A 26,072-nucleotide genomic window follows, 5' to 3' on the forward strand; every position below is an offset into this window, starting at 1 on the left:
CTTTATCTTGATTACTGAGTTTTTTTGGCACACCCTTAACTTTTGCCTGCAGAATGGCTGCCTCAGTTGCCTCACTCTAGTCTCAACTTCTGGGGAGGATCCTGAGGGACGAACAGAGAATCCTGCTGCCATTATAGGAGGGGAAATAGGGACCTAAAGAAGTGAAGCCTGGTAGTCATGCTGGATGGAAGGGAAGAGCAAGTGCGCTCAATCCAGTTTTGTTTATAACAGGGGAGAACTGCACACAACTTTAACTGCCCAGCAATTGGGGATCTCACCTGAACTCATGATTTGTAATAAAAGGATCCTGGTACTGAGGTTGCCCCATTCAACTGGCCTTGGTCTCTCTCAGCAAAAGGTATTTTCAGGGTCACCCCTGTTTATGCTCTTCTGGGGTTGGGCCTCTATGCTGGGCCAGCGCTGTGGGGGAAAGCCTAGCTGAGATGCCCTAGGGGCCACCCCAACTACAGACACGTCCAAGGCCAGGAGAGTTGTTCCTTCCTTCTCTCCTTCCCAAGACTTTCCTGGCTCACCCTCAGGGAGTAGGCAAGAGTTTGGCTGAGTATACGGGTCGGCTATGGAAATGCTGTCCAACAGGCCTGGAGGGAGGCCTTAGGTCACTAACTTTGCTTTTCTCAAGCAGTGAATACATAGTCACTCTCACTCCACTTCCACACCTACTCTGTTCTAAATACCTTGCATGTGCAAAAGCATTCAAACACTCCTGGGTGTCCTCAGGTACTTCCTGATGACAGTATCTGTAGGCCACCCGCATTTGGATTTTTCACCGTTGCCTTAAACTCGTATTGTCTGAAGTTAAACAAGCAATTTAATTTTTTTTTTTTTTCCTGTACGCGAGCCTCTCACTGTTGTGGCCTCTCCCGTTGTGGAGCACAGGCTCTGGACGCGCAGGCTCAGCGGCCATGGCTCACGGGCCCAGCCGCTCCGCGGCATGTGGGATCTTCCCGGACCGGGGCACGAACCCGTGTTCCCTGCATCGGCAGGCGGACTCTCAACCACTGCGCCACCAGGGAAGCCCCTAAACAAGCAATTTAGTCATCTATTCAGAATTGTAACATTTCTTACCATAGTAATTCCATTTCTAGAAATTTGACCTTTCAGATTACTGTATAAAGATGTGTAGGGAGGAAAAATAATTTTCCTTCTACCCTTCTAGGTTCTTGGCTGAGACACTCCCTGAAATAAAAGATTAATAGGAGAACAACAAACTTAATTTCATATGTAAGGGGACCCCAAAGGTATGAGACCCAAAGAAGTGACCAGGGCAGGGAGCTTTTATACCTTTTGGACAATTATTTGAAATAGAACATTTTTGTCTGCTTTTGATCCTTATATTAATGGAATCATATAGGGTGTGCTCTTTTGTAGCTACCTTCTTTCACTCAAATTATGTTCCTGAAATTCACCCATGTTTTGAGGTGTGGTAACCATTTGTACATTCTTGTGGCTGTATAGTATTTCACTATATGAAAAAGCCACACTAATTTATTCATTCTATCATTGATACCTATTTGAGTTGCTTCCAGCTTGGGGCAATTAAGAATAAAGTTGCTATGAACACTCTTGTACACGTCTTTTTTTTTTTTTTTTAGTGTAATTGACCTACAACAATATGTTAGTTCCAAGTGTACAACATAGTGATTCAATATTTCTATATATTACAGGATGATCACAAGTCTACTTACCATCTGTCACCAAAGTTATTCCAATATTCTTGACTATATTCCTCATGCTGTACACTTCATCCCTGTGACTCATTTATTTTGTAGCTGAAAATATGTACCTCTTAATCTCCCTCACCTATTCCACTCATCCCCCGTCCCTCCCTCTGGCAACCACCTGTTTGTTCTCTGTATCTATAAGCCTGTTTCTGTTTTTTTTGTGTGTGTTTGTTCATTTGTTTTGTTTTTTAGAGTCCACATATAAGTGAATTCATATGATGTTTGTCTTTCTCTGTCTGACATTTCATTTGGCATAATACCTTCTAGGTCCATCCGTGTTGTCACAAATGGCAAGATTTCATTCTTTTTATGATTGAGTAATATTCCACTGTATATATATATACCACATCTTCTTTATCTGTTCACCTATTGATGGGCACTTAGTTTGTTTCTAAACCTTGGCTATTGTAAATAACGTAAACAATGCTGCAATGAACATAAGGACGCATATATCTTTTTGAATTAGTGTTTTTGTTTTCTTTGGAAAAATCCCCAGAAGTGGAATTGGTGGACCACATGGTTGTTCTATTTTTAATTTTTTGAGGAACCCCATACTATTTTCCATAGTGGCTGCACCAATTTACATTCCCACCAACAGTGCACAAAGGTTCCCTTTTCTCCACATCCTTACCAACACTTGTTATTTGTTGTCTTTTTTAATAATAGCCATTCAAAGAGGTGTGTGTGGGGGGGTATCTCGTTGTGGTTTTGATTTGCATCTCCCTGATGGTTTGTGATGTTAAGCATCTTTTCCTGTGCCTGTTGGCCATCTGTATTATCTTCTTTGGAAAAATGCTTATTTTAAAATCAGATTATTTAGTTGATGTTGAGTTGTATGAGTTCTTTGTATATTTTGGCTATTTAAATCCTTACCAGATATATTGTTTGCAGATGCCTTTTCCCATTCAGTAGGCAGCCTTTTCATTTTGTTGATAGTTTTCTTTGCTCTGCAAAGGCTTTTTAGTTTGATGTGGTCCCGTTTGCTGAATTTTGCTTTTGTTTCCCTTGCCTGAGGAGACAGATCCCCAAAAAAATATTGCTAAGACCCATGTCAAAGAGTGTACTGCCTATGCTTTCTTCTAGGAATTCTATGGTTTCAGGTCTTAAAAGCTTTTTCTTAAGTCAGTAGACCCTTCTAGATTGCCTTATTTCTGTCCACGATACTACAGCTCACCTAGCCCTGACATGCAAAATCTTAGAATCACCCAAGACCTATACCGCAAGCTTCTCCTTTAAAATGCATCTTCTGTACCTTGTATTTTCTTTTCATCGTAGAAAGGATAGAATTAAAAGTGACCCAAGAGAAGGAATATGGTTCAATTTCATCATTTGATAGATGAGGAAGATTAGACGTGAGACCACAGAACTAGTGAGGAATACAGCTGGGAGCCTAGTTTAACTTCAAATTTAATGCTAATTTTTCTATTGCCACTAGACGTGAGCAACTCAAGGGCAGGGGCCACTTTGCCTCCATCATTGCTGTTTTGCTCCTCACAGAGGTTCAGACACATAGTAGGTGCTTAATAAATATGTGTTGAAATTGAACTCCACTCTCTAATTCAGATGCTCCCCTGATGCTTAGACTAGTGCAATAGCCTAACAGTTTCTTTTCCTTCAAGTTCCGCTTCTTCTGATTCATCTTCAACACCACAGAAGAAGTGCAAATTAACTAAGTACATGTCATTACCCTGCTCAGAAACTGTCGGATGTTCCCTCTTGCAAAAATGATGCGATCCAAATTCAAGCTGGGATGCGAGCCCTAATCACTTCCTCAGGCTCACCTCACCCTCCTTCAAATGGAAAGATCCTCTATCTCTCTGCCTGGCAGGCCTGACCCCTAGATTCAAGGACCACCTCTCCAAAGAATCTCCTCTGATTCCTTTACTGTCTGTCCCACTCATATTGCCCTTGCCATACAGTGTCCTGTACTATTACCCTCACTCCCTAACTAGACTGGAAGTGCTCGAGGGCAGGGAATGATTCCCATGTTAGTTTGAATCTCCAGCACTTAGCACACAGTAGAAAACCAATAAATATTTACTTATAATTATGCCAGTAAGTATAAACACAAATTAGTCACAAGCAAACATGCACACATTTCAAGTGCTCTTTTTTTTAAATTAATTAATTATTTTATTTTTGGCTGCGTTGGGTCTTTGTTGTGGCGTGTGGGCTTCTCATTGCGGTGGCTTCTCTTGTTGCGGAGCACGGGCTCTAGGCACGCGGGCTTCAGTAGTTGTGGCTCGTGGGCTCTAGAGCGCAGGCACAGTAGTTGTGGCACACGGGCTTAGTTGCTCCACGGCATGCAGGATCTTCCCAGACCAGGTATCGAACCCGTATCCCCTGCAATGGCAGGTGGATTCTTAATCACTGCGCCACCAGGGAAGTCCCTCAAGCACTCTTTTGAACACTAAGCATTTTGCTTATACTAGGAAAATCTGAAGGTAGTATCTTTTTCTTCCACGTCATTGACTACGTACCTCATTCATTGCGGGACAAACCCTGGGGTTTTTGTTTATTTATTTTTGGTGGGCTTTTTGTTTATCGGCTGGTTGGCTAGCTGGTTGGTTGGTTTGCTAGAAGACAGCATAGTGTCTGTTGAAGCATTGGGTTTGGGGGGTTTGTTTTTTCCATTTTATTGAGATATAATTGACATACAGCTCTATGGGAGTTTAAGAGGTGTCTGATGATCTCACTTCTATGTGGAATCTAAAACAAAATAAAAATCACAGAAAATAGATAATAGATCATATTTGTGGTTACCAGTGGTGAAGCACTGGTTTTTGAGTCAGAAGCCCTGAATCTACTGGAGGTCCTAACATTGACCCTGGTGACTTTAGCCAGCTTCTTATGCTAGTGAACACCGGTTTCTTTTTCCTTTTTAAAAAAATTCTCACACAGATGACAGCCATTCATCCTGACTGCGTAGTCTTGCAACTGTAAGATGAAATTTCCCCTTCGTCTGGTAAGGTATCTCTATCTTAGAGATGATGACAGTCCAGAACAGGAATGGCCAGGAGAATAATAGCAGGTGCTCCAAAGACTAGCCTGATTCTTGTGCAGCCGCAGGAGACACCATAGGCAAGACTGAGGCTCGCCATGGTCTTTCCCAAAGTGTGACTGTGACAGAACTCTTGGTGTCCTGTCCAGATGCCCTCATTGGGGCATGCACCTGTCCTCCAGCTCCAGGGTGTTGGCTGCTAACTGCTCACCCCTACACCCTCCTCCTGTCCTTGGCTGGCCACCACGGCTTTGTCTGGAGATGCCTGGAAGGTTCTGCACCATCCTTGGAGGGAAGCCTGTGGCCAGTGACTAATCTATGTGGGAGTACAACAGTCCTGCTCCCTTGCCTCTGGCTGTGTGTGGAAGGACAACCTCAGTGATACATGTCACATCCGAGAGCTCCCCTGGGATCAGGCTGAAGCTACACTGAACCCACACTCACGTCTTTCCTTGGCTCACCCCCTGCCCTATCCTGCTTCCCTCTCTGCCTTACATGTTTCTTTGGAGCCCCTTCTCTCAGTAAATCTCTTGCACAACAACCACCCTTTCAGATCCTGCTTCTGGAAAACCCATCTAATAATAATGTCCTGCCCACACCAGTCTTATAAAAAGATCTGTAAGAAATAAGTTTCATGGTCAAATAAGTGGGAGCAGCTCTGCCAATTCTGTTCCCCTCCTAAAGGACCAAAATGCATATTAAAGGTTCTGAGGGGCTTCCCTGGTGGCGCAGTGGTTGAGAGTCCGCCTGCCGATGCAGGGGACGCGGGTTCGTGCCCCGGTCCGGGAAGATCCCACATGCCGCAGAGCGGCTGGGCCCGTGAGCCATGGCCGCTGAGCCTGCGTGTCCGGAGGCTGTGCTCTGCAACGGGAGAGGCCGCAACAGTGAGAGGCCCGCGTACCGCAAAAAAAAAAAAAATAAAAAAATTTAAAAAAAAATAAATAAAGGTTCTGAGACACCTTGCCATAAAGAAACCTGCTTAATCCTGTTAGCACTTGCTTTAGCACACCTAAGCCAGTCAAGTTCAGAATAAGTAGGTTGGGGGTGGGAAAGGGATATCGGGAAGAATCACTGATGGAGAATATTCTAAGACTAAGTCTATTCAGAGGCTGGCTTTGGGGTATGGATTCAGTTTGGTTGGAGATTAGAGAGAGGATTTGTTCTGTGTAACTGTGGGGAAGTTCCCAGACCAGTAGTCACCCAAGTCCAAGCTTGGACACAAATGACAACGCTAGAACCAGCTCAAACCCCAGGGTCTGGGTGTGGAAGCATCATCCCTCTTGCCCTTCTGGCTAGACTGCTGACCCCTAGTCACAGCTCCTCTGTTGCTCGCTCTAAACAAGGACCACGCGGGATGACCACCTCTCTCCTGCTTTCACTGCCAACTGGCAAGAGTATTGTTTGACTACAGAAAACGTTTGGCTTTATTTCCTAACTGAAGATGTTCCAAAGTCAAACTCCGTCTAGGAGATCAGTTTGCCATAGTCCATCTTCTCTTTTCTTTCTCTAAGAGGGTGTGAGGAAAATTATTCTCTATTAACAACGTGGGTTGGCAGGTCCACAGTGATGGGGAAAACATGATATCAACATGAACGTGGCAGAGCTGCAAGATCAGAGTGTGAGAAAAGGAGCAGGGCAGGGGCAAGACGGAACCAGTCTCCTCTTTGACTTTCCCTATCCCTGCCTCAGGGTGACGCTGAAATGTCCTGGAGCCAGTGCCCGATCCGTGAGGGTCTTCATAATCCTCATTCTAGGGGCTTGGTGTCCGCTCCTTTCCTGCCACTTCCATCTGATTGGAGGAAGTGTGCTGCCTGGAGAGCGTTGGGTCCAACTGGATGAGTGGTGACCCCAAGGCCCTACATTTGGGGAGCTCAAGGCTTTCCAGAGCATCTGAGGGAGGCAGCTGGCTTTCCCACCCAACCTCTAAAGCTACCTTGAAACTTCTAAACATTGAACCTCCAAACTGCAAATAAGAAGCCAAGGCACACTTGGTACTTCCCTGGCGATCCAGTGGTTAGAACTCTGTGTTCCCAATGCAGGGAGCGTGGGTTCAATCCCCGATCAGGGAACTAAGATCCCACATGCAGCGAGGCCAAAAAAAAAAAATTAATTAATTAAAATAAAAAAAGCCAAGGTGCACTGAAAAGAGGAGCTTGAAATGCCCGATTATTTGATTATACAATTCCACTTAAGATGATAATATCACATAGGAAACCTGCTTGAACAAGCCAGTTTAAACTTAACCAATAGTTGAATTGTCTCCAGACATGAAAAAGCCACAGAAGCCAGCAGTTTAGATGTAGGTCTAGAAAGAAATAAAATAAAAACAAACTTGATCAGAATACCAGCCTGTGGCGACTGGTGTACTAGCACAATGAACTTGAGTCATCCTGAGTTTTATAGATATTATGTGATTAATTGCTTAGGGCAGCCCTTGCAAAAGCCTGAGACCAAGAAGCTGGGAGCATGGGAGGAAATTTGTGGTGTGTTCGTGGAAGGCTGTGTGCTTCCAAGGGGACTCATGGTGTGGACACAGGTGTATCCAAGATGTGTGCGTGTGAGCGGAAGCTGGGTGCCCGTGAGGAGCCCTGTGGTACAGAGGCAAACGGCTGTGTCTGAGAAGGCCTGTGTGGAGGAAAAGGGCTGTGTGTGGGGAGGGGAGCTGTGATGTGGATGTACACACTTGAGAGAGCTTACTGTGTGGACATGAAAGGTTTTGCGTTCTTGAGGGGACTTGTGGTATGGACGCGTGTACCTGCCCAAGGGGATCAGTAGTAGGGACACAGAATGCTGTGTGTTCCTGAGGAAACCTGTGGTGTGTTTCCAGAAGGCTGTATAGACACGAGATGTGTGGTGTGGATGTGGATGTGTACCCAGAGAGCTGGTAGTGTGGACACAGAAGGCTTGTGTACTCAGGGGAACAGTGGTGTAGACATTGGTGGTGAAAGGACCTGAGGGCTCTTGTGTTGTGGACAGAGATGGTTGTGTGTGCCAGATGTGGCTTGGGTCTGGACACAGAAAACAGTGTGTGTTCTGAGAGGACTTAGCGTGTGGACAGGGAGGTCTGTGTGTCTCTGAGGGAATTCTGTGGAGGGGGGGAGTGGAAGGCTGTGTAGATGTGATGCAACTTGTGGGGTGGACACAGAAAACGGTGTGTCCCTGAGGGGACTTGTGGTGTGGATAGAGGACACAGAAGGCTGCGTAAACCCAAGGGCACAGAGACTCAGTAGTTAAAAAAAAAGGCTGTGTGAACTCGAAGGGATGTCTGCTGCAGACCCCTGAGTCTGTGTAGGTGTCAGAGGAAACTCGTGATGTGGACAAAGAAAGCTGTGTGTCCCCAAGAGGATGCATGCTGTGCATACGAGGGTGTGTGCGCTCAAGACAACATGTGGAGTGGAAGCAGAAAGGGTTTGTTCCGGGGACCTCCCTGGTGGTCCAGTGGTTAAGACTCCGTGCTTCCACTGCAGGGGGCACGGGTTTGACCCCTGGTTGGGGAACTAAGATCCCACATGCTGTGTGGTACGGCAAAAGAAATACAAAGAAAGCTGTTTGTTTCCAAGATGACATGTGGTGGTGTGGAGGTAGACGTGTCGACATGTGCCCCCGTGTGATGTGGGCACAAAAGGCAGTGTGCTCCTGAGGAGACTTTCTGTGTGGATAGAAGGCTGTGAGCACCTAGGGGACTTGTGGTGTGTGTCCCTGAGGAAAATCGTGGTATAGACGAAAAAAGACTGTGCGTACCTGAGGGGACTTGTGATGCGGGCATAGGTGGCTCTTTGTACGCCGGGGGACACAGAAGGTGGCTGTACCCAGTTGAAATTGTGGTGTAGATACAGGAGGCTCTGAGTACCTGAGGAGACCTGTGGTGTGGTCACAGAAAACTGTCCGTAACCAGGAGACTTTTGGTTTGGGCAAAGAAGGCTGTGTGTGACCCAGGGAATGTGTGATGGAGACACAGAGGACTTGTGTACCTGAGTAGAATTGTGTGAACACAGCTAGCTGTGTGTACCTGAAGCAACTTCTGTGTTGGACATGAAGGCTCTGTGTTTGGAAGGCAAATGGTAGCAGGGAGGTAGAGAGTCTAGTACCTGAGGTGACCCGTGAGGTCAACGTAGAAGGCTCTGGATACCTGAGACTGTGGTCTCCATGCTGTGGACACAGTAAACTGTGTTAGCCCAGGGGACTTACATGGACATGGAAGGCCATGTGTGCCCAAAGGGACACGTGGTGAGGAAGCCGAAGCCGTGAGGGGGCTTGTGGTGTCGACATAGAGGGCTGTGTATGGCCAAGGGGACTTGTGGTGTGGATACAGGTCTAATCAAAAAAATACAGATAGGGCTTCCCTGGTGGCACAGGGGTTAAGAATCCACCTGCCAATGCAGGGCACATGGGTACGAGCCCTGGTCCGGGAAGATCTCACCTGCCACAGAGCAACAAAGCCTGTGTGCCACAACTACTGAGCCTGCGCTCTAGAGACTGCGAGCCACAACCACTGAGCCCACGTGCCACAACTACTGAAGCCCACGCACATAGAGCCCGTGCTCTGCAACAAGAGAAGCCACTGCCATGAGAAGCCCGTGCACCGCAACGAAGGGTAGCCTTCCCTCGCTGCAACTAAAGAAAGCCTGTGTGCAACAACGAAGACCCAGGGCAGCCAAAAATAAAATAAATAAAATAAATTTATTTAAAAAAAAGACAAGGATGCCTGCTTTAAAAAAAATACAGATAATAACAAATGTTGGTGAGAAGGTGGAGAAGTTGGAATTGCTGGTGGGAAAGTAAAATTGTGTATTTGCTTTGGAAAACAGTCTGACAGTCCAGTCCTCCCAACGTTAAACACAGAGTCACCATATGACTCCATATGAAACTTAGGAGAAACGAAAACATATGTCCACGGAAAAACTTCCACATAAATGTTCACAGCAGCATCATTCATAATAAACAAAAGGCAGAAACAACCCAAATGTCCATCAACTGATGAATGGATGAACAAAATGTGGTGTATCCATGAAATGGAATATTATTCAGCCATAAAAAGAAATGAGATTCAGATACATCTTACAGCATGGATAAACCTTGAAAACGTCATGCTAAATGGAAGAAGCCAATCACAAAAGACGACATGACATGTATATGAAATGTCAATAATTGGCTCATCTCTAAAGACAGAAAATAAACTGGTGGTTACCAGAAGCCAGGGGAAGAGGGGGAGGTTGAAGTCTATTCGTTTCCCGGGGCTGCCATAATTATTGCCACAAAACTGGCAGCTTAAAACAACAGAAATGTATTCTCTCTCAGTTCAGGAGGCCAGAAGTCCAAAACCAAGGTGTCGGCAGGGTTGGTTCCCTCTGGAGGGTCTGAGGGAGGATCCCTTCCGTGTCTCTCTCCTGGCTTCTGGTGCTGGCTGGCGATCCACTGATGCTCCTGGCTTGGGCTTTGTAACTCCAGCCTCTGCCTGCATCTTCACACTGCCTTCTCTCTGTATGTTCTCCTTTTTCTGTCTCTTATAAAGACACTCATCATTGGTTTAAAAAACTCTAATCCAGAATGATCTCATCTCATGATCCTTACTTTAATTACCTCTGCAAAGACACTTGTTCCAAAAAACGTCAATTTTGAGATTCCAACTGGAATCTCATACCTTTGGGGGCCACAATTCAACCCACTCGGGGGTGCTGGCAATGGGGTACAGGGTTCCATTTTGGGGATGATACAAACGTTCTAAAATTGATTGTGGTGATGGTTGCATGACTTTATGAATATACTGTAAGGCATTAAACTGTGTACTTTAAAAATTATTTTATTTTATTTTTATTTCTTTATTTTTGGCTGCACTGGGTCTTCCTTGCTGCATGCGGGCTTTCTCTAGTTGTGTCGAGTGGGGGCTACTCTTTGTTGCCATGCGCGGGCTTCTCTTGTTGCGGAGCACGGGCTCTAGGCATGCGGGCTTCAGTAGTTGTGGCTCGTGGGCTCTAGAGCGCAGGCTTAGTAGTCGTGGCAGACGGGCTTAGTTGCTCCGCGGCATGCGGGATCTTCCCGGACCAGGGATCGAACCTGTGTCCCCTGCATTGGCAGGCAGATTCTTAAATCACTGCACCACCAGGGAAGTCCCTCAAGCACTCTTCTGAACACTAAGCATTTTGCTTATACTAGGAAAATCTGAAGGTAATATCTTTTTCTTCCACGTGTTATTGACTACGTACCTCATTCATTGCGGGACAAACCCTGGGGTTTTTGTTTATTTATTTTTGGTGGGCTTTTTGTTTATTGGCTGGTTGGCTAGCTGGTTGGTTGGTTTGCTAGAAGACAGCATAGTGTCTGTTGAAGCATTGGGTTTGGGGGGTTTGTTTTTTCCATTTTATTGAGATATAACTGACATACAGCTCTATGGGAGTTTAAGAGGTGTCTGATGATCTCACTTCTATGTGGAATCTAAAACAAAACAAAACAAAAATCACAGAAAATAGATAGTAGATCATATTTGTGGTTACCAGTGGTGAAGCACTGGTTTTTGAGTCTGAAGCCCTGAGTCTACTGGAGGTCCTAACATTGACCCTGGTGACTTTAGCCAGCTTCTTATGCTAGTGAACACTGGTTTCTTTTGTCTTTTTTTTTTTTTGCGGTACATGGGTCTCTCACTGTTGTGGCCTCTCCCGTTGCGGAGCACAGGCTCCGGACGCGCAGGCTCAGCGGCCATGGCTCATGGGCCCAGCCGCTCCGCGGCATGTGGGATCCTCCCGGACCGGGCCACGAACCCGTGTCCCCTACATCGGCAGGCGGACTCTCAACCACTGCGCCACCAGGGAAGCCCCTTCTTTTGTCTTTTTAAAAAAATTCTCACACAGATGAGAGCCATTCGTCCGACTGCGTAGTCTTGCAACTGTAAGATGAAATTTCCCCTTCGTCTGGTAAGGTATCTCTATCTTAGAGATGATGACAGTCCAGAACAGGAATGGCCAGGCGAGTAATAGCAGGTGCTCCAAAGACTAGCCTGATTCTTGTGCAGCCGCAGGAGACACCATAGGCAGGACTGAGGCTCGCCATGGTCTTTCCCAAAGTGTGACTGTGACAGAACTGTTGGTGTCCCGTCCAGATGCCCTCATTGGGGCATGCACCTGTCCTCCAGCTCCAGGGTGTTGGCTGCTAACTGCTCACCCCTACACCCTCCTCCTGTCCTTGGCTGGCCACCACGGCTTTGTCTGGAGATGCCTGGAAGGTTCTGCACCATCCTTGGAGGGAAGCCTGTGGCCAGTGACTAGTCTATGTGGGAGTACAACAGCCCTGCTCCCTTGCCTCTGGCTGTGTGTGGAAGGACAACCTCAGTGATACATGTCACATCCGAGAGCTCCCCTGGGATCAGGCTGAAGCTACTCTTAATCCATAGAGCAAATTGGCTGGTTAGCAATGTCATTTCAACGTCCCCTAGAGCTCAAAGATTATCACAGTCGCAGCTGAGGATGACTTCCCAAGCCCAACTGAATATTAAATCAGTAGTAAATTTGTAAACAAACAGAAAAAAACAGTATGCTTTACTTGGCACTATATTTTAGAAATCATTATTTAGATGTCCTTGAAAGGCAAACAACTTTTCCAGCAATGTTTGTCTACTGCTCACTTCATGATATTAATACTAAGCACATGAGGCCAGAAACTGAGATTAAGGTTCAGATATCAGAATATCCCTTACCTTGATTTGACCCTTTGCTGGAAAGCCAGGACTCGTGTGGCTGTCAGGTTTTCATAGGGTAGAGGTGTATGGTGCTGTCTTCCATGCTTTTAAAATGCCGAAGGGAGCAAAGCCCACAGCGAGACCACACCCTTGAACGTCTTGCTGATTTCTGAAGAGAGTGAGTACCAGGGCAGATGCCACCTCCTCCTTGAAGGCCTCCCTAATGCCGTGGGCACGGCTCTCCTCCCTGTGTACTCCAGTGGTACTTGACACATTCCTCTCTGCATGGCCCAGTTCAGGGTAGATATTCAATAAATTGGTTAAGTGTAAACCCAATAAAGTTTTACGGGAAATTATGTGGAAGCCACCAATGGAAACTGAAATTGCCTAGTAGCCACATTAAAAAGATAAGAAGAACCAGGTGAAATTAATTTCAATAATATATTTTATGTAACTCAATATACCCAAAATATTATCAAGACAATATGCCATCACTATAGAAAACTTTAATGAGGTTTTTTTTTTTGTTTTTTTTTTTTGTCCATGCTGCGAGGCATGCGAGATCTTAATTCTCCCACCAGGGAGAAATGTGTTTGAAAAGCAGCTGTTGAAGAGACTCACAGTGGAAGTTATAGGAAGCTTCAGAGGAGGCTGAAGACCTGCACCTCAGATTTAAGCAGAGGGATTTTCTTTTCTAACTGTATTTTAAAGACTTTTTAAAAGAATTTTTAAATTAAAAAGTTTTAATTTTCTTAAAAAATTTTTGGAATGACAATTTTTAAAAAAAATTTTCTAAAAATTTAATTTTTAAGAATGACAGTTGTCCCACGTCCTGTCTTTGTCAGAGCTTCCACATTACAGCAAGCACATCTGGCAAGTTAAAAGGAGAAGAATTTAAAAAGAAAACTATTCCTCCCCACCTCACTTTCTTATAACATACTTATATTCTTATAGCATATTCATATTATATTCTTATAGCCTACTTCCCCCTTTTAGTCTACCCTTCTATAAGACATGTTGACAGCTTATGAGATTTCATTCATTCACTCAACAAACAGTTACTAAAGCATTACCCTCATCCTTTGGTTATACAAAGCTGACCGTGTTAGTAATGATTCTTGGTTGCAAGCAGCAGAAACCAACGCTACACACACAAAAAGAATATTTGGAAGAAATAAATGGGAGGGAGGAGAACTGGGTTTGGGAAATGGACAGGAAATAAGGCAGCGGTGGAGGGTCAGCAAGCAGAAAGACAGACACCATTTTTTAGCAGAAACCATTTGGTCGGGATGCTACCACCATCACCGTGAACAAGGCCTAACCGTATCATCCTCTTTGTGTCGCTAGTTCAAGATTCTGTGTCCCAGGTGGGAGAAGTGATCGGCCAAGCTAGGTCCTATGTCCATACCCTAAGGGCCTGCGACAGGGAAAGAGTGCTTCTTATCCTTTGATGCTGTCACAGGGGAGGTAAACTCTACAAAGCCAGTGGTGGTGGCGGGGAGAGCTCAAAAATAGGAATGGCTGTGGTCGCCAAAATCAACTACACACTTGAGTAAGTAAGGCACTGACTTTCTGCTTAAGAAGCTCTCAGTCTTGGGCTTCCCTGGTGGCGTGGTGGTTAAGAATCCGCCTGCTAAAAAAAAAAAAAAAAAAAAATGAATCCACCTGCCAATGCAGGTACACGGGTTCGAGCCCTGGTCTGGGAAGATCCCACATGCCGTGGAGCAACTAAGCCTGTGTGCCACAACTACTGAGCCTGTGCTCTAGAGCCCGCGAGCCACAACTACTGAACCCGTGTGCCTCAACTACTGAAGCCCGCATGCCTAGATCCCGTGCTTCACAACAGGAGAAGCCACAGCAATGAGAAGCCCGCGCACCACAATGAAGAGCAGCCCCCTCTCGCCGCAACTAGAGAAAGCCCGAGCGCAGCAACGAAGACCCAACGCAGCCAAAAATAAATAAATTAATAAATTAAAAAAAAAAAAAGAAGCTCTCAGTCTTGAAGGAGAGACACATAACAGATAGATGAAACCCAACACAGAATAATAAAGACAATACCAGGGACATGATCAAGAAAAAGTACAGTGCCAGGCTCTGAGCACAAACTCTGCAGGCAGATGGATAAATCTTGGTTCTGCTAGGTGGAAGCTGCATGACCTTGAAAAGGCGTTTAACCTCTGGCTGCCTCCTCACTTGCAAAGAAAAGTTAACATTAGTAATCTCTTCAGAGGACTGCTATTAAATAAAGTATGCAAAGCAATTAGCATAGTGCCTGGTACACAGTAACACTTCAATAAATGTTAGCAATGATTATTACTAGAAAGGGCCATAGGAGCTCTACCAGAATTGGCAAAAAGCCCATCGTTCACTCACACAAAACTCCAACTTATGGGCTCTATCTACTCACATCTTCCCAGAAAATAGATTCATTTTCATTTTGTCTTTGGAAGCAGATAAGTGACTCTGCCTAAAACAGGAACATAAATTACAAACATATCTTCCAATCTTTTCCCCAGTCCCTCATTTCATATACAGAAAAATGGGCTGGGTTGGGTGGAGACAGGGAATAATAGTTGCATCAGATTCTCAGAAGGTTTAGCAACTTCAGAAACAAGTTGGGGCCTCCACACTAGAAGAAAGCTGTGCAGAAGGAGATTTTTAATAATCATTGTGTTGGCAGAGGAATTGGAATTGCGTATACATACCCGAATATGGATGTCTGAGGAGGCTGGCTGAAGTTTCAAAAACATTACCACTCTTCCCTGACCCTCCATCCATCATCCTGCCATTATCTACTACTCTGGGATTGTTTAAGAGAAGAGTGTTTCTCTTGATGGTTCCACAGACTTATCTTTGATCTCTGTCAAGTCAGAGAATTTTTTCACATCTTGGTTTCATCCTCCAAAGCAGTGCTGTCCACTAGAGCTTTCTGTAAGGATGGAAATGTTCTGTATCTGTCCAATATGTGGCCACTAGTTAGTGATCAGTTGAACTATGGTTAGTGTGAATGAGACACTGAATTTTAAATTTTAATTAATTTAAATGGAAATAGTCACATGTGGCTAATAGTTACCATGCGGGATGGTTAATTCCACGTGTCAACTTGACTTGGCTAAGGGATGCCCAGAGAGCTGGTAAAATATTATTTCTGGGTGTGTCTGGTAAGAGTGCTTCTATAAGAGATTAGCATTTGAAACAACACATTACTCAATCAAAAGATTAATCAGGGTAATCAAAAGGTCACCCTGGGCTTCCCTGGTGGCGCAGTGGTTGAGAATCTGCCTGCTAATGCAGGGGACACGGGTTCGAGTCCTGGTCTGGGAGGATCCCACATGCCGCAGAGCAACTAGGCCTGTGAGCCACAACTACTGAGCCTGCGCTCCGCAACGAGAGGCCGCAATAGTGAGAGGCCCGCGCACCGCGATGAAGAGTAGTCCCCGCTTGCCACAACCAGAGAAAACCCTTGCACAGAAGAGAAGACCCAACACAGCAAAAATAAATTAATTAATTAATAAACTCCTACCCCCAACATCTTCTTTTAAAAAAAAAAAAAAGATCACCCTTACCAGTATGATTAGCAAATAGAACAAAAAGGCAGAGAAAGGGTGAATCACAGCACTGCCTTTAGGGCTTTAGGGCAAGACTCTGCCATCATCCACACACAACTACTCTCCTTTAGAAAAACAGCTCCTGGCTGCTGCTGGGCCTTAGTGGAGACTGAACACTTGACCGTGGGCCAAAGTTACCACGTGACCTGAGCTGCCCATCATGAACTGGGTGTTATCTGACCCACCAAGCCATAATGTTGGGTGTGCATCATCAAATGGAACTGGTATATACACGATCTGGCCCAAGCAGGCCCTGAAAGCACAAGTAAGTTACACGATGAAGTGGCCCAAATGCCTGTGGTCCCACCCCTGCTACTCTGTCTTGTCTCTCCCAGGCTGTGCTTATGGCTTCATGGGCAGTTCCCTATCATCAACTGACAGAGGAAGTAATGACTCAGATCTGGCTTACAGACAGTTCTGTAGATACGTAGGTACCACCCACAAATGGACAGCTGCAGCACTAGAACCCCTCTCTGGGACATCCCTAAAAGATGATGGTGAAGGAGAATCCTCCCAGGGGTCAGAACTTCTAGCAGTGTACCTGGTTGTACGCTTAGCTTGGAAGGAGAAATGGCCATATGTGGGATTCTATACCAATTCATGGGCTGTAGCCAATGGTTTGGCTGGATGGTCAGGGACTTGGAAGGGACATGATTGGAAAATTGGGGACAAAGAAATTTTGGGAAAGAGGTACATGGAGAGGCCTCTCCGAATGGGCAAAAAATGTGAAGAAGATATTTTTGCCTCCTGTGAATTCTCACCAAAGAGTGAACTCAGCAAAAGAGGATTTTAATAATCAAGTGGATGGGATGACCTTTTCGTGGTTACCAATCAGCCTCTTTCCCCAGCCACTCCTGTCATCACCCAATGGGCTCATGAACAAAGTGGCCGTAGTGGCGGGGATGGAATTTTACACATGGACTCAGAAATATGGACTTGATAGCCAGGATGACCTGGCTATGACCACCAACTGTCCAACTGGTCAGAAGCAGAGAACAACACTGAGCCCTTGATACAGAACCATTCTCTGGGGTGCTCAGCCATCCACCTGGTGGCAGCTTGACTGCATTGGACTGTTTCCATCATGGAAGGGGCAGCATTTTGTCTTTATTGCAATACTGGCAGACCTCGGAGATACTGCAGGTTTGGTTCCAGACCACCGAGATAAAGTGAATATCACAATAAAGTGAGTCACATGAACTTTCTGGTTTCCCAGTACAAATAAAAGTTACGTTCATACTATACTGTAGTCTTTTAAGTGTGCAATAGCATTACATTTTTAAAAAAAGTACATATCTTAATTTAAAAATACCTTATTGCTAAAAAAAACCCGCTAACCGTAATCTGACGACACGGGGCTGCCACAAGCTTCGATTTGTCAAAACACTGTATTTGCAAACCACAACAAAGTGAAGTGCAATAAAACGAGGTGTGCCTGTAGACACTTCCTCTGGATACAGATTTCCCTTCCCTGTACACAATGCTTCTGCCCAAACTACCATCCATGGACTTACAGAATGTTTTCTCCATCATCGTGGTACTCTACACAGCACTGCTTCTGATTAAGAACCTCACTTCACGGTAAAAGAAGTACAGCAATGGGCCCATGCGCATGGAATTTACTGGTCTTATCATGTCCCCGCCATCCTGAAGCAACTGGTTTGACAGAATGGTGGCATGGCCTTTTGAAGACTCAGTGACAGCGCGAGCTAGGTAGCTAGGTAGCTGGAGAACCTTGTAGGACTGGGGCAAGGTTCTCCAAGAGGCTATGTACTTGTTAAAGCACCTACCACATGCCTGGGATTGTGCCTGGCCTGAGATGTGGAGGCAGGCAAAAATGGCCCTTGTCCTGGGGGAGCTTATGTTCTAGGGACAGAGCCAGTTGCAATATGGGTGGGGCTACAACGGGAGGGGCAGAAAGCACAGGGAGAGGTGGGTGGGAGGCACCGATCCTGGGGTGGGGGGATGCACACATCCACCAGGGTCTCTCTCTTTTGACTTCAGAAAGCCAGTTTTCCCTGGTGGTCCAGTGGTTAAGACTCTGAGCTGCCAATGCAGGGGGCGCAGGTTTGATCCCTGGTCGGGGAACTAAGATGCCACGTGCCGCAGAGTACGGCCAAAAGATAAACAACAACAACAACAAATATATATATATATATAAGGAACAAATTCAGAAGCAATATTTGTAACATATATAATAAATTTTTTTTAAAAAGTCAGTTTTGAGTGAAGTAAGTCAGACAAAGACAAATATCATATGATACTGCTTATATGTGGAATCTTTAAAAAAAAGGGTACAAATGAACTTATCTACAAAACAGAAATAGAGGCACAGATGTAGAAAACAAACTTATAGTTACCAGGGGGTAAGGTGGGGGAGGATAAACTGGGAGGTTGGGATTAACATGCACACACGATTATATATGAAATAGATAACTAATAAGGACCTACTGGAGAGCACAGGGAACTCTACTCAATACTCTGTAATGACCTATATAGGAAAAGAATCTAAAAAAAAAAAAGAGTAGATATATGTATACGTATAACTGATTCACTTTGCTGTACACCTGAACCTAATACAACACTGTAAATCAACTGTACTCCAATTTTTTAAAAAAGCCAGTTGTTCCCCTGGAAACTCTTCATTTAAGAGCTCAGATGGGGCTTCCCTGGTGGCGCAATGGTTAAGAATCCGTCTGCCAATGCAGGGGACACGGGTTCAAGCTCCGGTCCGGGAAGATCCCACATGCCGTGGAGCAACTAAGCCCGTGCGCCACAACTACTGAGCCTGCGCTCTAGAGCCCGCGAACCACAACTACTGAGTCTGCGAACCACAACTACCAAAGCCCGCGCGCCTAGAGCCTGTGCTCCACAACAAGAGAAGCCACTTTAATGAGGAGCCCGCGCAACGCAACGAAGAGTAGCCCCCGTTCGCCACAACTAGAGAAAGCCTGTGCGCAGCAACGAAGACCCAATGCAGCCAAAAATAAATAAATAAATTTATTTTTTTTAAAAAAAGAGCTCAGAAAACCCCCTCCAGGGCCCAGTTCCATTCTTATGGTCACCACACATAACCTTACATATTCTATTAAAATGAAAATGGAAAGACTATACATTATCGTTAGATTACTCTTGAAAAATACATTTGGACACCTCTTCCCATTTCGCCCATGCCCCCCCAAAGTTTAACTTTTTGAAGGTGGTTAAAAAGTACAAACTCCCAAAAGTTTTTACCTTTTGAAGATGGTCAAAAGGTACAAACTTCCAGTTACAAGATAAGTAAGTCCTGGGAATGTAATGGATAGTATGGTGAATATAGTTAACAACACTGTATTGTGCATTTGAAAGTTGCTAAGAGAGTAGGTCTAGAAGTTCTCATCACAAGAAAAAAAGTTGTAACTATGTGAGGTGAGGCATGTTAACTAAACTTATTGTAGCAATCATTTCACAATTTAGACATATATCAAATTACTATGTTGTACACCCAAAACCAATATAACATTATATGTCAATTATATCTCAATTTTAGAATTTGAAGAAAAAGAAAAATAGATCACTAATATTTACTCTTCCATTAAACAAGATTGAACATCACTTACAAAATTTGGTGATAAAGTCATGCCGTGAGTATAAAGCAAGAACTATTTACCCCTCAGAATAAATCAGAGAAAAGGAGACATATAGTTAAGGACAAATTTCCTACTAATAAAAATATTTACATTATTAATAATTACCTTGTTAATTACCTATTGTTAGTAATTACATTATTAATAATATTAAAAGGACTTCCCTGGTGGAGAAGTGGTTAAGAATCCGCCTGCCAATGCCGGGGACACGGGTTCAAGCCCTGGTTCGGGAAGATTCCACATGCCATCGAGCAGCTAAGCTGTGTGCCATAACTACTGAGCCTATGCTCTAGAGCCCTTGAGCCACAACTACTGAGCCCACATGCCACAACTACTGGAGCCCGTGCACCTAGAGCCTGTGCTCTGCAACAAGAGAAGCCACCGCAATGAGAAGCCTGCTAACTGCAAAGAAGAGTAGCCCCCGCTTGCCACAACTAGAGAAAGCCCACACGCAGCAATGAAGACCCGACATAGCCATAAATAAGTAAATAAATAAATTTATTTATCTACTAAAAAAATAATATTAACAATCTTGTTAATCATCAACAATAAATGCTCAATAAATGTACCCACTTAGAACCTGGATATTTATTAGCTACCCAAGCACTGATCAACCTTGCCTTGTTTCCTGAGATCTTGACAATCTGTGTAGTTTAAAAGAAGAAAGTATTTTCCTACAGAGCCAAGACTTTTTTTAAAAAAAAAATTTATTCTTTTTGGAAGGATTTCTAGCTAGAACTAGCAGAATCTAACAGGATTGACCCATATTACTCCTTACAGGAGTGTTTTGCTTCCATGTGGAGAACTAATAGTTCAGGATTTGTCCTTAATTGCATTCAATAATTATCATTTCATTTATTTTATGGCTTCTCATGATAGATTTATTAAAACCTTCTTGCATTTAGGTAAAGTATTGACTTTAAAAGTACTGGAAAGTTAGGGCTTCCCTGGTGGTGCAGTGGTTGAGAGTCCGCCTGCTGATGCAAGGGACATGGGCTTGTGCCCCCGTCCGGGAAGATCCCACGTGCCGCAGAGCGGCTGGGCCCGTGAGCCATGGCCGCTGAGTCTGCGCGTCCGGAGCCTGTGCTCCGCAATGCGAGAGGCCACAACAGTGAGAGGCCCGCGTACCGCAAAAAAAAAAAAAAAGTACCGGAAAGTTAAAAAGAGTTATAAAGACTTAGAGAAAGAATTATGACAGCTTATTCTATCCAAGAAAGTAAACCTTGAATAACCGTCATCATTTTCCAAAGGTGGCAAGAGTCACTTTCACCGTATCAATGCCAACTGCTTATCTGCACAACCAGCGATCCTGGCTACAGTTCTAGCTTTTGAAAGCTTTTCCTTGTTTCACACGTCCTTGGTCATTAATTTCTCCTTCTAAGAGCTGGTCAGGCTACAGTCAAACAGGTCATTTACCTTCTGTGGAGTTCAGGGCTGTTTTGCTCTCTTGTCCCTGCTTCAGTGACCTCACCCTGTATTTTCTGGGTCAGGGGAAAAACTTGCAAAATGCTTGTAATTTTACTTATTTTTTTGAAAATATATTTGCCTTAATGCAATACAAATTAATTATCTTACCGTTCTGGAGGTCAGAAGTCCAAGAATGGGTCTTGGGGGCTAAAAATCAATGTTTAGGCAGAGCCATATTTATTCTGCAGACTCTAGGGGAGAATCTGTTTCCTTGCCTTCTCCATCTTCTAGACGCTGCCCACGTTTCTTGGCTTGTGGCCCCTTCCTCCATCTGCAAATCACATCACTTCAACATCTGATTCCCTTTTCAGGTCTCTTCTCTGTTCTGACCCTCCTGCCTCCCTAAGGACTCTTATGATTACACTGGGCCCAACTGGTTAATCCAGGATAATCTCTCTATCTCAAGATCTTTGATTTAATAACATCTGCAAAGTCTCTTTTACCATGTACTGTAGACTGAATGTCCATGTCTCCCCAAAATTCATAGGCTGAAACCTAATCCCCAGTGGGATGGTACTAGGAGATGGGAGTTTGCAAGGTGATTAGGTGATAAAGGTGGAGCCCTCATGAACGGGATTAGTGCCCTTATAAAAGAGATTCCAGAGAGCTCCCTAACCCCTTCTGCCCTGTAAGGACACAGCAAGAAGACTGTCACCTGTGAATCAGGAAGTGAGTTCTCACCAGACACTGAATCTGCCAGTGAGAAATAAATGTCTGTTGTTTATTGGCTACTCAAGTCTATGGAATTTTGTTATAGTGGCCCAAACAGACTAAGATACCATGTAAAATAACAAATTCACAAGCTCCTGGGATTAGAATGTGTATATCTTTGGGGAGGGGGTCATAATTCAGCCTAACACAGTGAGATTTTATACCGTAAGCTGCCTACACTAATGCTTTTACAAATGAATAGAAAACAGAATTTTAGTTCTGGTCTAGATTTTATTAGTTTGCTCTTGTTGCCCAACTTGGCATTCAAGTAGCCAGAGCTAACCAGCCATGGGAACCTCTGAGAGTTTTCAAAATCCCTCCAGGGTTGAGATGCATAACTATCACTCGATAAGGCTAAGAGACATCAGGTGTTTATGACCTCTCTGCTCTATGAGCTAGCCAAGACATGGCTGCTTTAATCCTTTGGGATATTTCCAACTATACTCTCAACATCACACAATGCTCCTAATGACAAAGTCTTAAAATAAGAACAGAGTCCATGAGGAAAAGGAAGCTATTACAATCAGCAAGATAAACAAAAGCACTGGACTTCCTTGGTGGCTCAGTGGTTAAGAATCCACCTGCCAATGCAGGGGACGTGGGTACAAGCCCTGGTCCGGGAAGATCCCACATGACGTGGAGGAACTAAGCCTGTGCACCACAACTACTGAGCCTGCGTGCCACAACTACTGAAGCCCGTTCACCTAGAGCCCGTGCTCTGCAACAAGACAAGCCACCAGCATGAGAAGCCCATACACCGCAAGGAAAAGTAGCCCCTGCTTGCCGCAACTAGAGAAAGCCCGTGCGCAGCAACGAAGACCCAACGTAGCCAAAAATAAATAAATAAATAAAAATTTTAAAGCCCTTTTTTACAGTCAACCCTATTAAAATGATAAATGCCCCAAGCTAGAATGCATAACGTAGATTCTATCTTCCATTCTGCTTTTAAAGAAATATATCGAATTTTTAAAGCTAATATAGAATTAGGCAAGTACATAAAAATTTTTTTTACACTTAGGAGTTTCCAGAGTAGATTATGAAACTGCAAATGACTCTGTAAAACAAGGACAAATCAACAACAGAAATGGGCTAGGTGAGCTGAGAGACAGTAGTAATCTCCACCTTTAGATTGGAAATTTGTTGCTTAATAGTAAAAGGAATAATACAGTTTACTTTAAACAATATCTTTACCTGAAAGCCTCAAAGCCCACTCCAACAAGTCAGTGGAAGTCAGCATTTTATATAACTGAGTGAATAATGACTAAAAAGAGATTTTTGTGTTCAAGATATGCAGATGTCACGATCAATTTGTTGCACCATGGTATCTTTGTAAACGAGCTCATTTGTTTTCACTGATCTCTTACCCTTAGATATGAAGAAATGGAAGAATTAAAGGTCAGATGGGAGGTAGATAGGACATCTGCCTGAGACAATTAAGACGAACACCCAATGACAGCATCCAGGTCACATAGTGCCTACTTCTGACCTAGTAATGATGGGAAAGTACTCCTGAATTATAGCCCTGGCTCCTTAGCTGAAAACTTGTCATGAGAAACACCTGCTTAATTTCTCAGTGGCTATTTCTTTACCTGAAAAATATCAATAAGAATAAGAAACTTGACAGGGACAGTTCCATATTTCATCTGGAGTTCTAAGGTTGATTTGTCAGCAAACAACTGTGCAATGGGGGCTGATGGGTAGATACAGAAGCAAAACAGAGAGAGTGCAGAATCCAGTGAGCTCTTAACAGGCAGCGGGAAGACTGGCTACAACTCATGTTGGGAGGACGAGAAGAGGTGCCGAATTCCATCTACCTACATCAGAAAGTAAAGATTCGTAAGGATGAAGTTGGAAAGACAACCAGAATGTATGATGCTCTGAATTGAAAAATTTATAATTAACTCCAGTTCAAAGATGTGGACTCGAGAGCCAGACACAGGAAGGCCTGGGCTTGTCCATATGGGGTTTGGTGGATCCAAGTTCCCACGTTCTGTCTGCCCTTTCTGGCATGTTGCCTTGAAACACTCTCAGGTGTGGTAGGAAACTAACGATGCTTACTCAGCTCCCCTAAGTGGATGAGTGCAATCCTAAAAAGGCATAAATAATAAACATATAGATGGTGAGGAAATAAAGTTTTGATATATACTGTGTAAAACCAGGTGTGAAAAGTTGTATAATCACTGTGCCTCTTTTTATAGGCTTTATTCAGTTTTCAGTGAAGAAAAAATAGAAAAGAAAAATTTTCAGTTTTCATTTCAGATAATCTGATATACTAGAGAATTTAACATCTAATTTTAATTGTAATCCTTAGGAAGATTTAACTAATTCAGTGTGCTGTCAACATTTCAATGCTGAAGAATTCTGGTTTTCTAAATGTATGTTTGATTTTTAACATATAGAAACGTTTTAAAAATTTAACCTTACTGGGCTTCCCTGGTGGCACAGTGGTTGAGGGTCCGCCTGCCGATGCAGGGGACACGGGTTCGTGTCCCGGTCCGGGAAGATCCCACATGCTGCGGAGCGGCTGGGCCCGTGAGCCATGGCCGCTGAGCCTGCGCATCTGGAGCCTGTGCTCCACAACGGGAGAGGCCACAACGGTGAGAGGCCCGCGTACCGCAAAAAAAAAAAAAAAAAAAAATTTAACCTTACTGAATGTATATTTTGATTTACTGGATTTGTAAGTTATCTAAATCCATAGCAAGATTTCACTGTTAGATTTGTAAGGCTCTCTCTTAGGTGCTTGCAAAATTCTGACTTAAGGAAACAGCTTAACTTTCCTATCAATACATAAACTGTACAGAAGAGTAAGTTCTTTATAGAGAATACTAGCTAATGAACGCAGAAGGAATGATACACCTGGAATAGCATCATTCTGCAAGCCCTAATAAAGCAGTGATTCTGGGCAATGGTCATCACCTGCCAAAATCATCAGGTAAGAAGCTGAAGGGTTGTATTAACAACGGATGCATCCAGCTGACAAAACGTGAACGCTCGCATTATTTTTCACATCACAAGAAGAGAAACAACCAGACCTTATGTGTCTCCTGATAGAAGTACACAACACTAAATTGAATGTATTCTTGCCCAAAACCCAAGCCGGAATGTGATAACTCTCTAGATTACGGTTGTCAAATTTAGCAAATAAAAATACAAGATGACCAAATATTGCACTACTGAGCACTCTTACACTAAAAAATATTCATTGTTTAGTCAAAATTCAAATTTAATTGGGTGTCCTGTATTTTATCTGGAAACCCTACTCTAAATCTAACTACCAGTTCACAGGAAATAGAATGAATACAATCAACAAAATCTAGAATGCAGAAAACTCTCCAGGACACATGTCCTTCTACAAATCATTTGCAAAGAAACAATAGTTTATTTGCTAACTGGAAGGAAAAAAACATTTTATTCTTTGACAGAAAAATTGCAAGGATGAAAAAGGGAGGAAACCTAGAGACCCTTTGGATTAAAAGAGACTTGATAGACATGGCAATAAATTTAAAGTGTGGACTTTGGATCCTGATTGGAATAAACATTTGTGACGCAATTTAGGAAATATGAAAATTAATTGAATATTTAGGACTCAGTGTTAAAAGTTTTAAGTAGCATGGTTGGATTTCACAAGAGAATTTTTATCTTTTAAAGATACATATTGAAGTGTTATTGATGAAATGATATGATGTCTGAGACTGGCTACAAAACAATCCCGTGGCAAGCTGGGAGGGGTAGGGTGTCAGGAATAGAGATAAAAATGGGATAGGCAGATATTGACAATTGTGAAAGCTGGTGAGACATACGTGAGAGTTCATTATACTATTTTACCTTTGTAAATATTTGAAAAAATTTTAAAGTTTTTTTTTAAAAAATTATTTATTTATTTTTGGTTGCATTGTGTCTTCATTGCTGTGCATGGGTTTTCTCTAGTTGCGGTGCACGGGCTTCTCATTGAGGTGGCTTCTCTTTGTTGCGGAGCACAGGCTCCAGGCACCCGGGCTTCAGCAGTTGTGGCTCGTGGGCTCTAGAGTGCAGGCTCAGTAGTTGTGGTACACGGGCTTAGTTGCTCTGCGTCATGGGGGATCTTCCTGGACCAGGGCTTGAACCCGTGTCCCCTGCATTGGCAGGTGGACTCCCAACCACTGCGCCATCAGGGAAGTCCCTAAAAACTTTTTTTAAAGGGAGGCGTTTAAGAAAAACTGAGGGGTAAACATGTAACTTAAATAGAATATTCATTATGACCCCCAAAAA

The 26,072-nt window shown here is 43.9% G+C and overlaps 1 protein-coding gene across 4 annotated transcripts in view; it reads right to left on the reverse strand.

Annotated features, from left to right (window-relative positions):
* The window catches only part of WDR59 (WD repeat domain 59), a 124,575-nt gene that overhangs the window by 749 nt on the left and 97,754 nt on the right, over nt 1-26,072 (reverse strand). Inside the window, exons 27-28 of one of the 4 annotated variants that reach the window (XR_009559875.1) lie at nt 12,431-12,693; nt 2,634-2,751 (exon numbers count right to left, since the gene is read on the reverse strand). Coding sequence is in view for 3 of the 4 variants with exons in the window: in XM_060288287.1 (XP_060144270.1) it covers nt 2,648-2,751 (104 nt within the window). In the remaining variant the exon portion in view is untranslated. Of the gene's footprint in view, nt 1-2,615; nt 2,752-4,006; nt 4,086-12,430; nt 12,694-12,770; nt 13,283-26,072 lie in introns of those variants that run through there. The other 3 variants (XM_060288287.1, XM_060288288.1, XM_060288289.2) reach the window with 3 other exon arrangements.

Source organism: Globicephala melas, chromosome 19, assembly GCF_963455315.2.
Source record: "Globicephala melas chromosome 19, mGloMel1.2, whole genome shotgun sequence".
Taxonomy (NCBI): Eukaryota; Metazoa; Chordata; class Mammalia; order Artiodactyla; family Delphinidae; genus Globicephala; species Globicephala melas.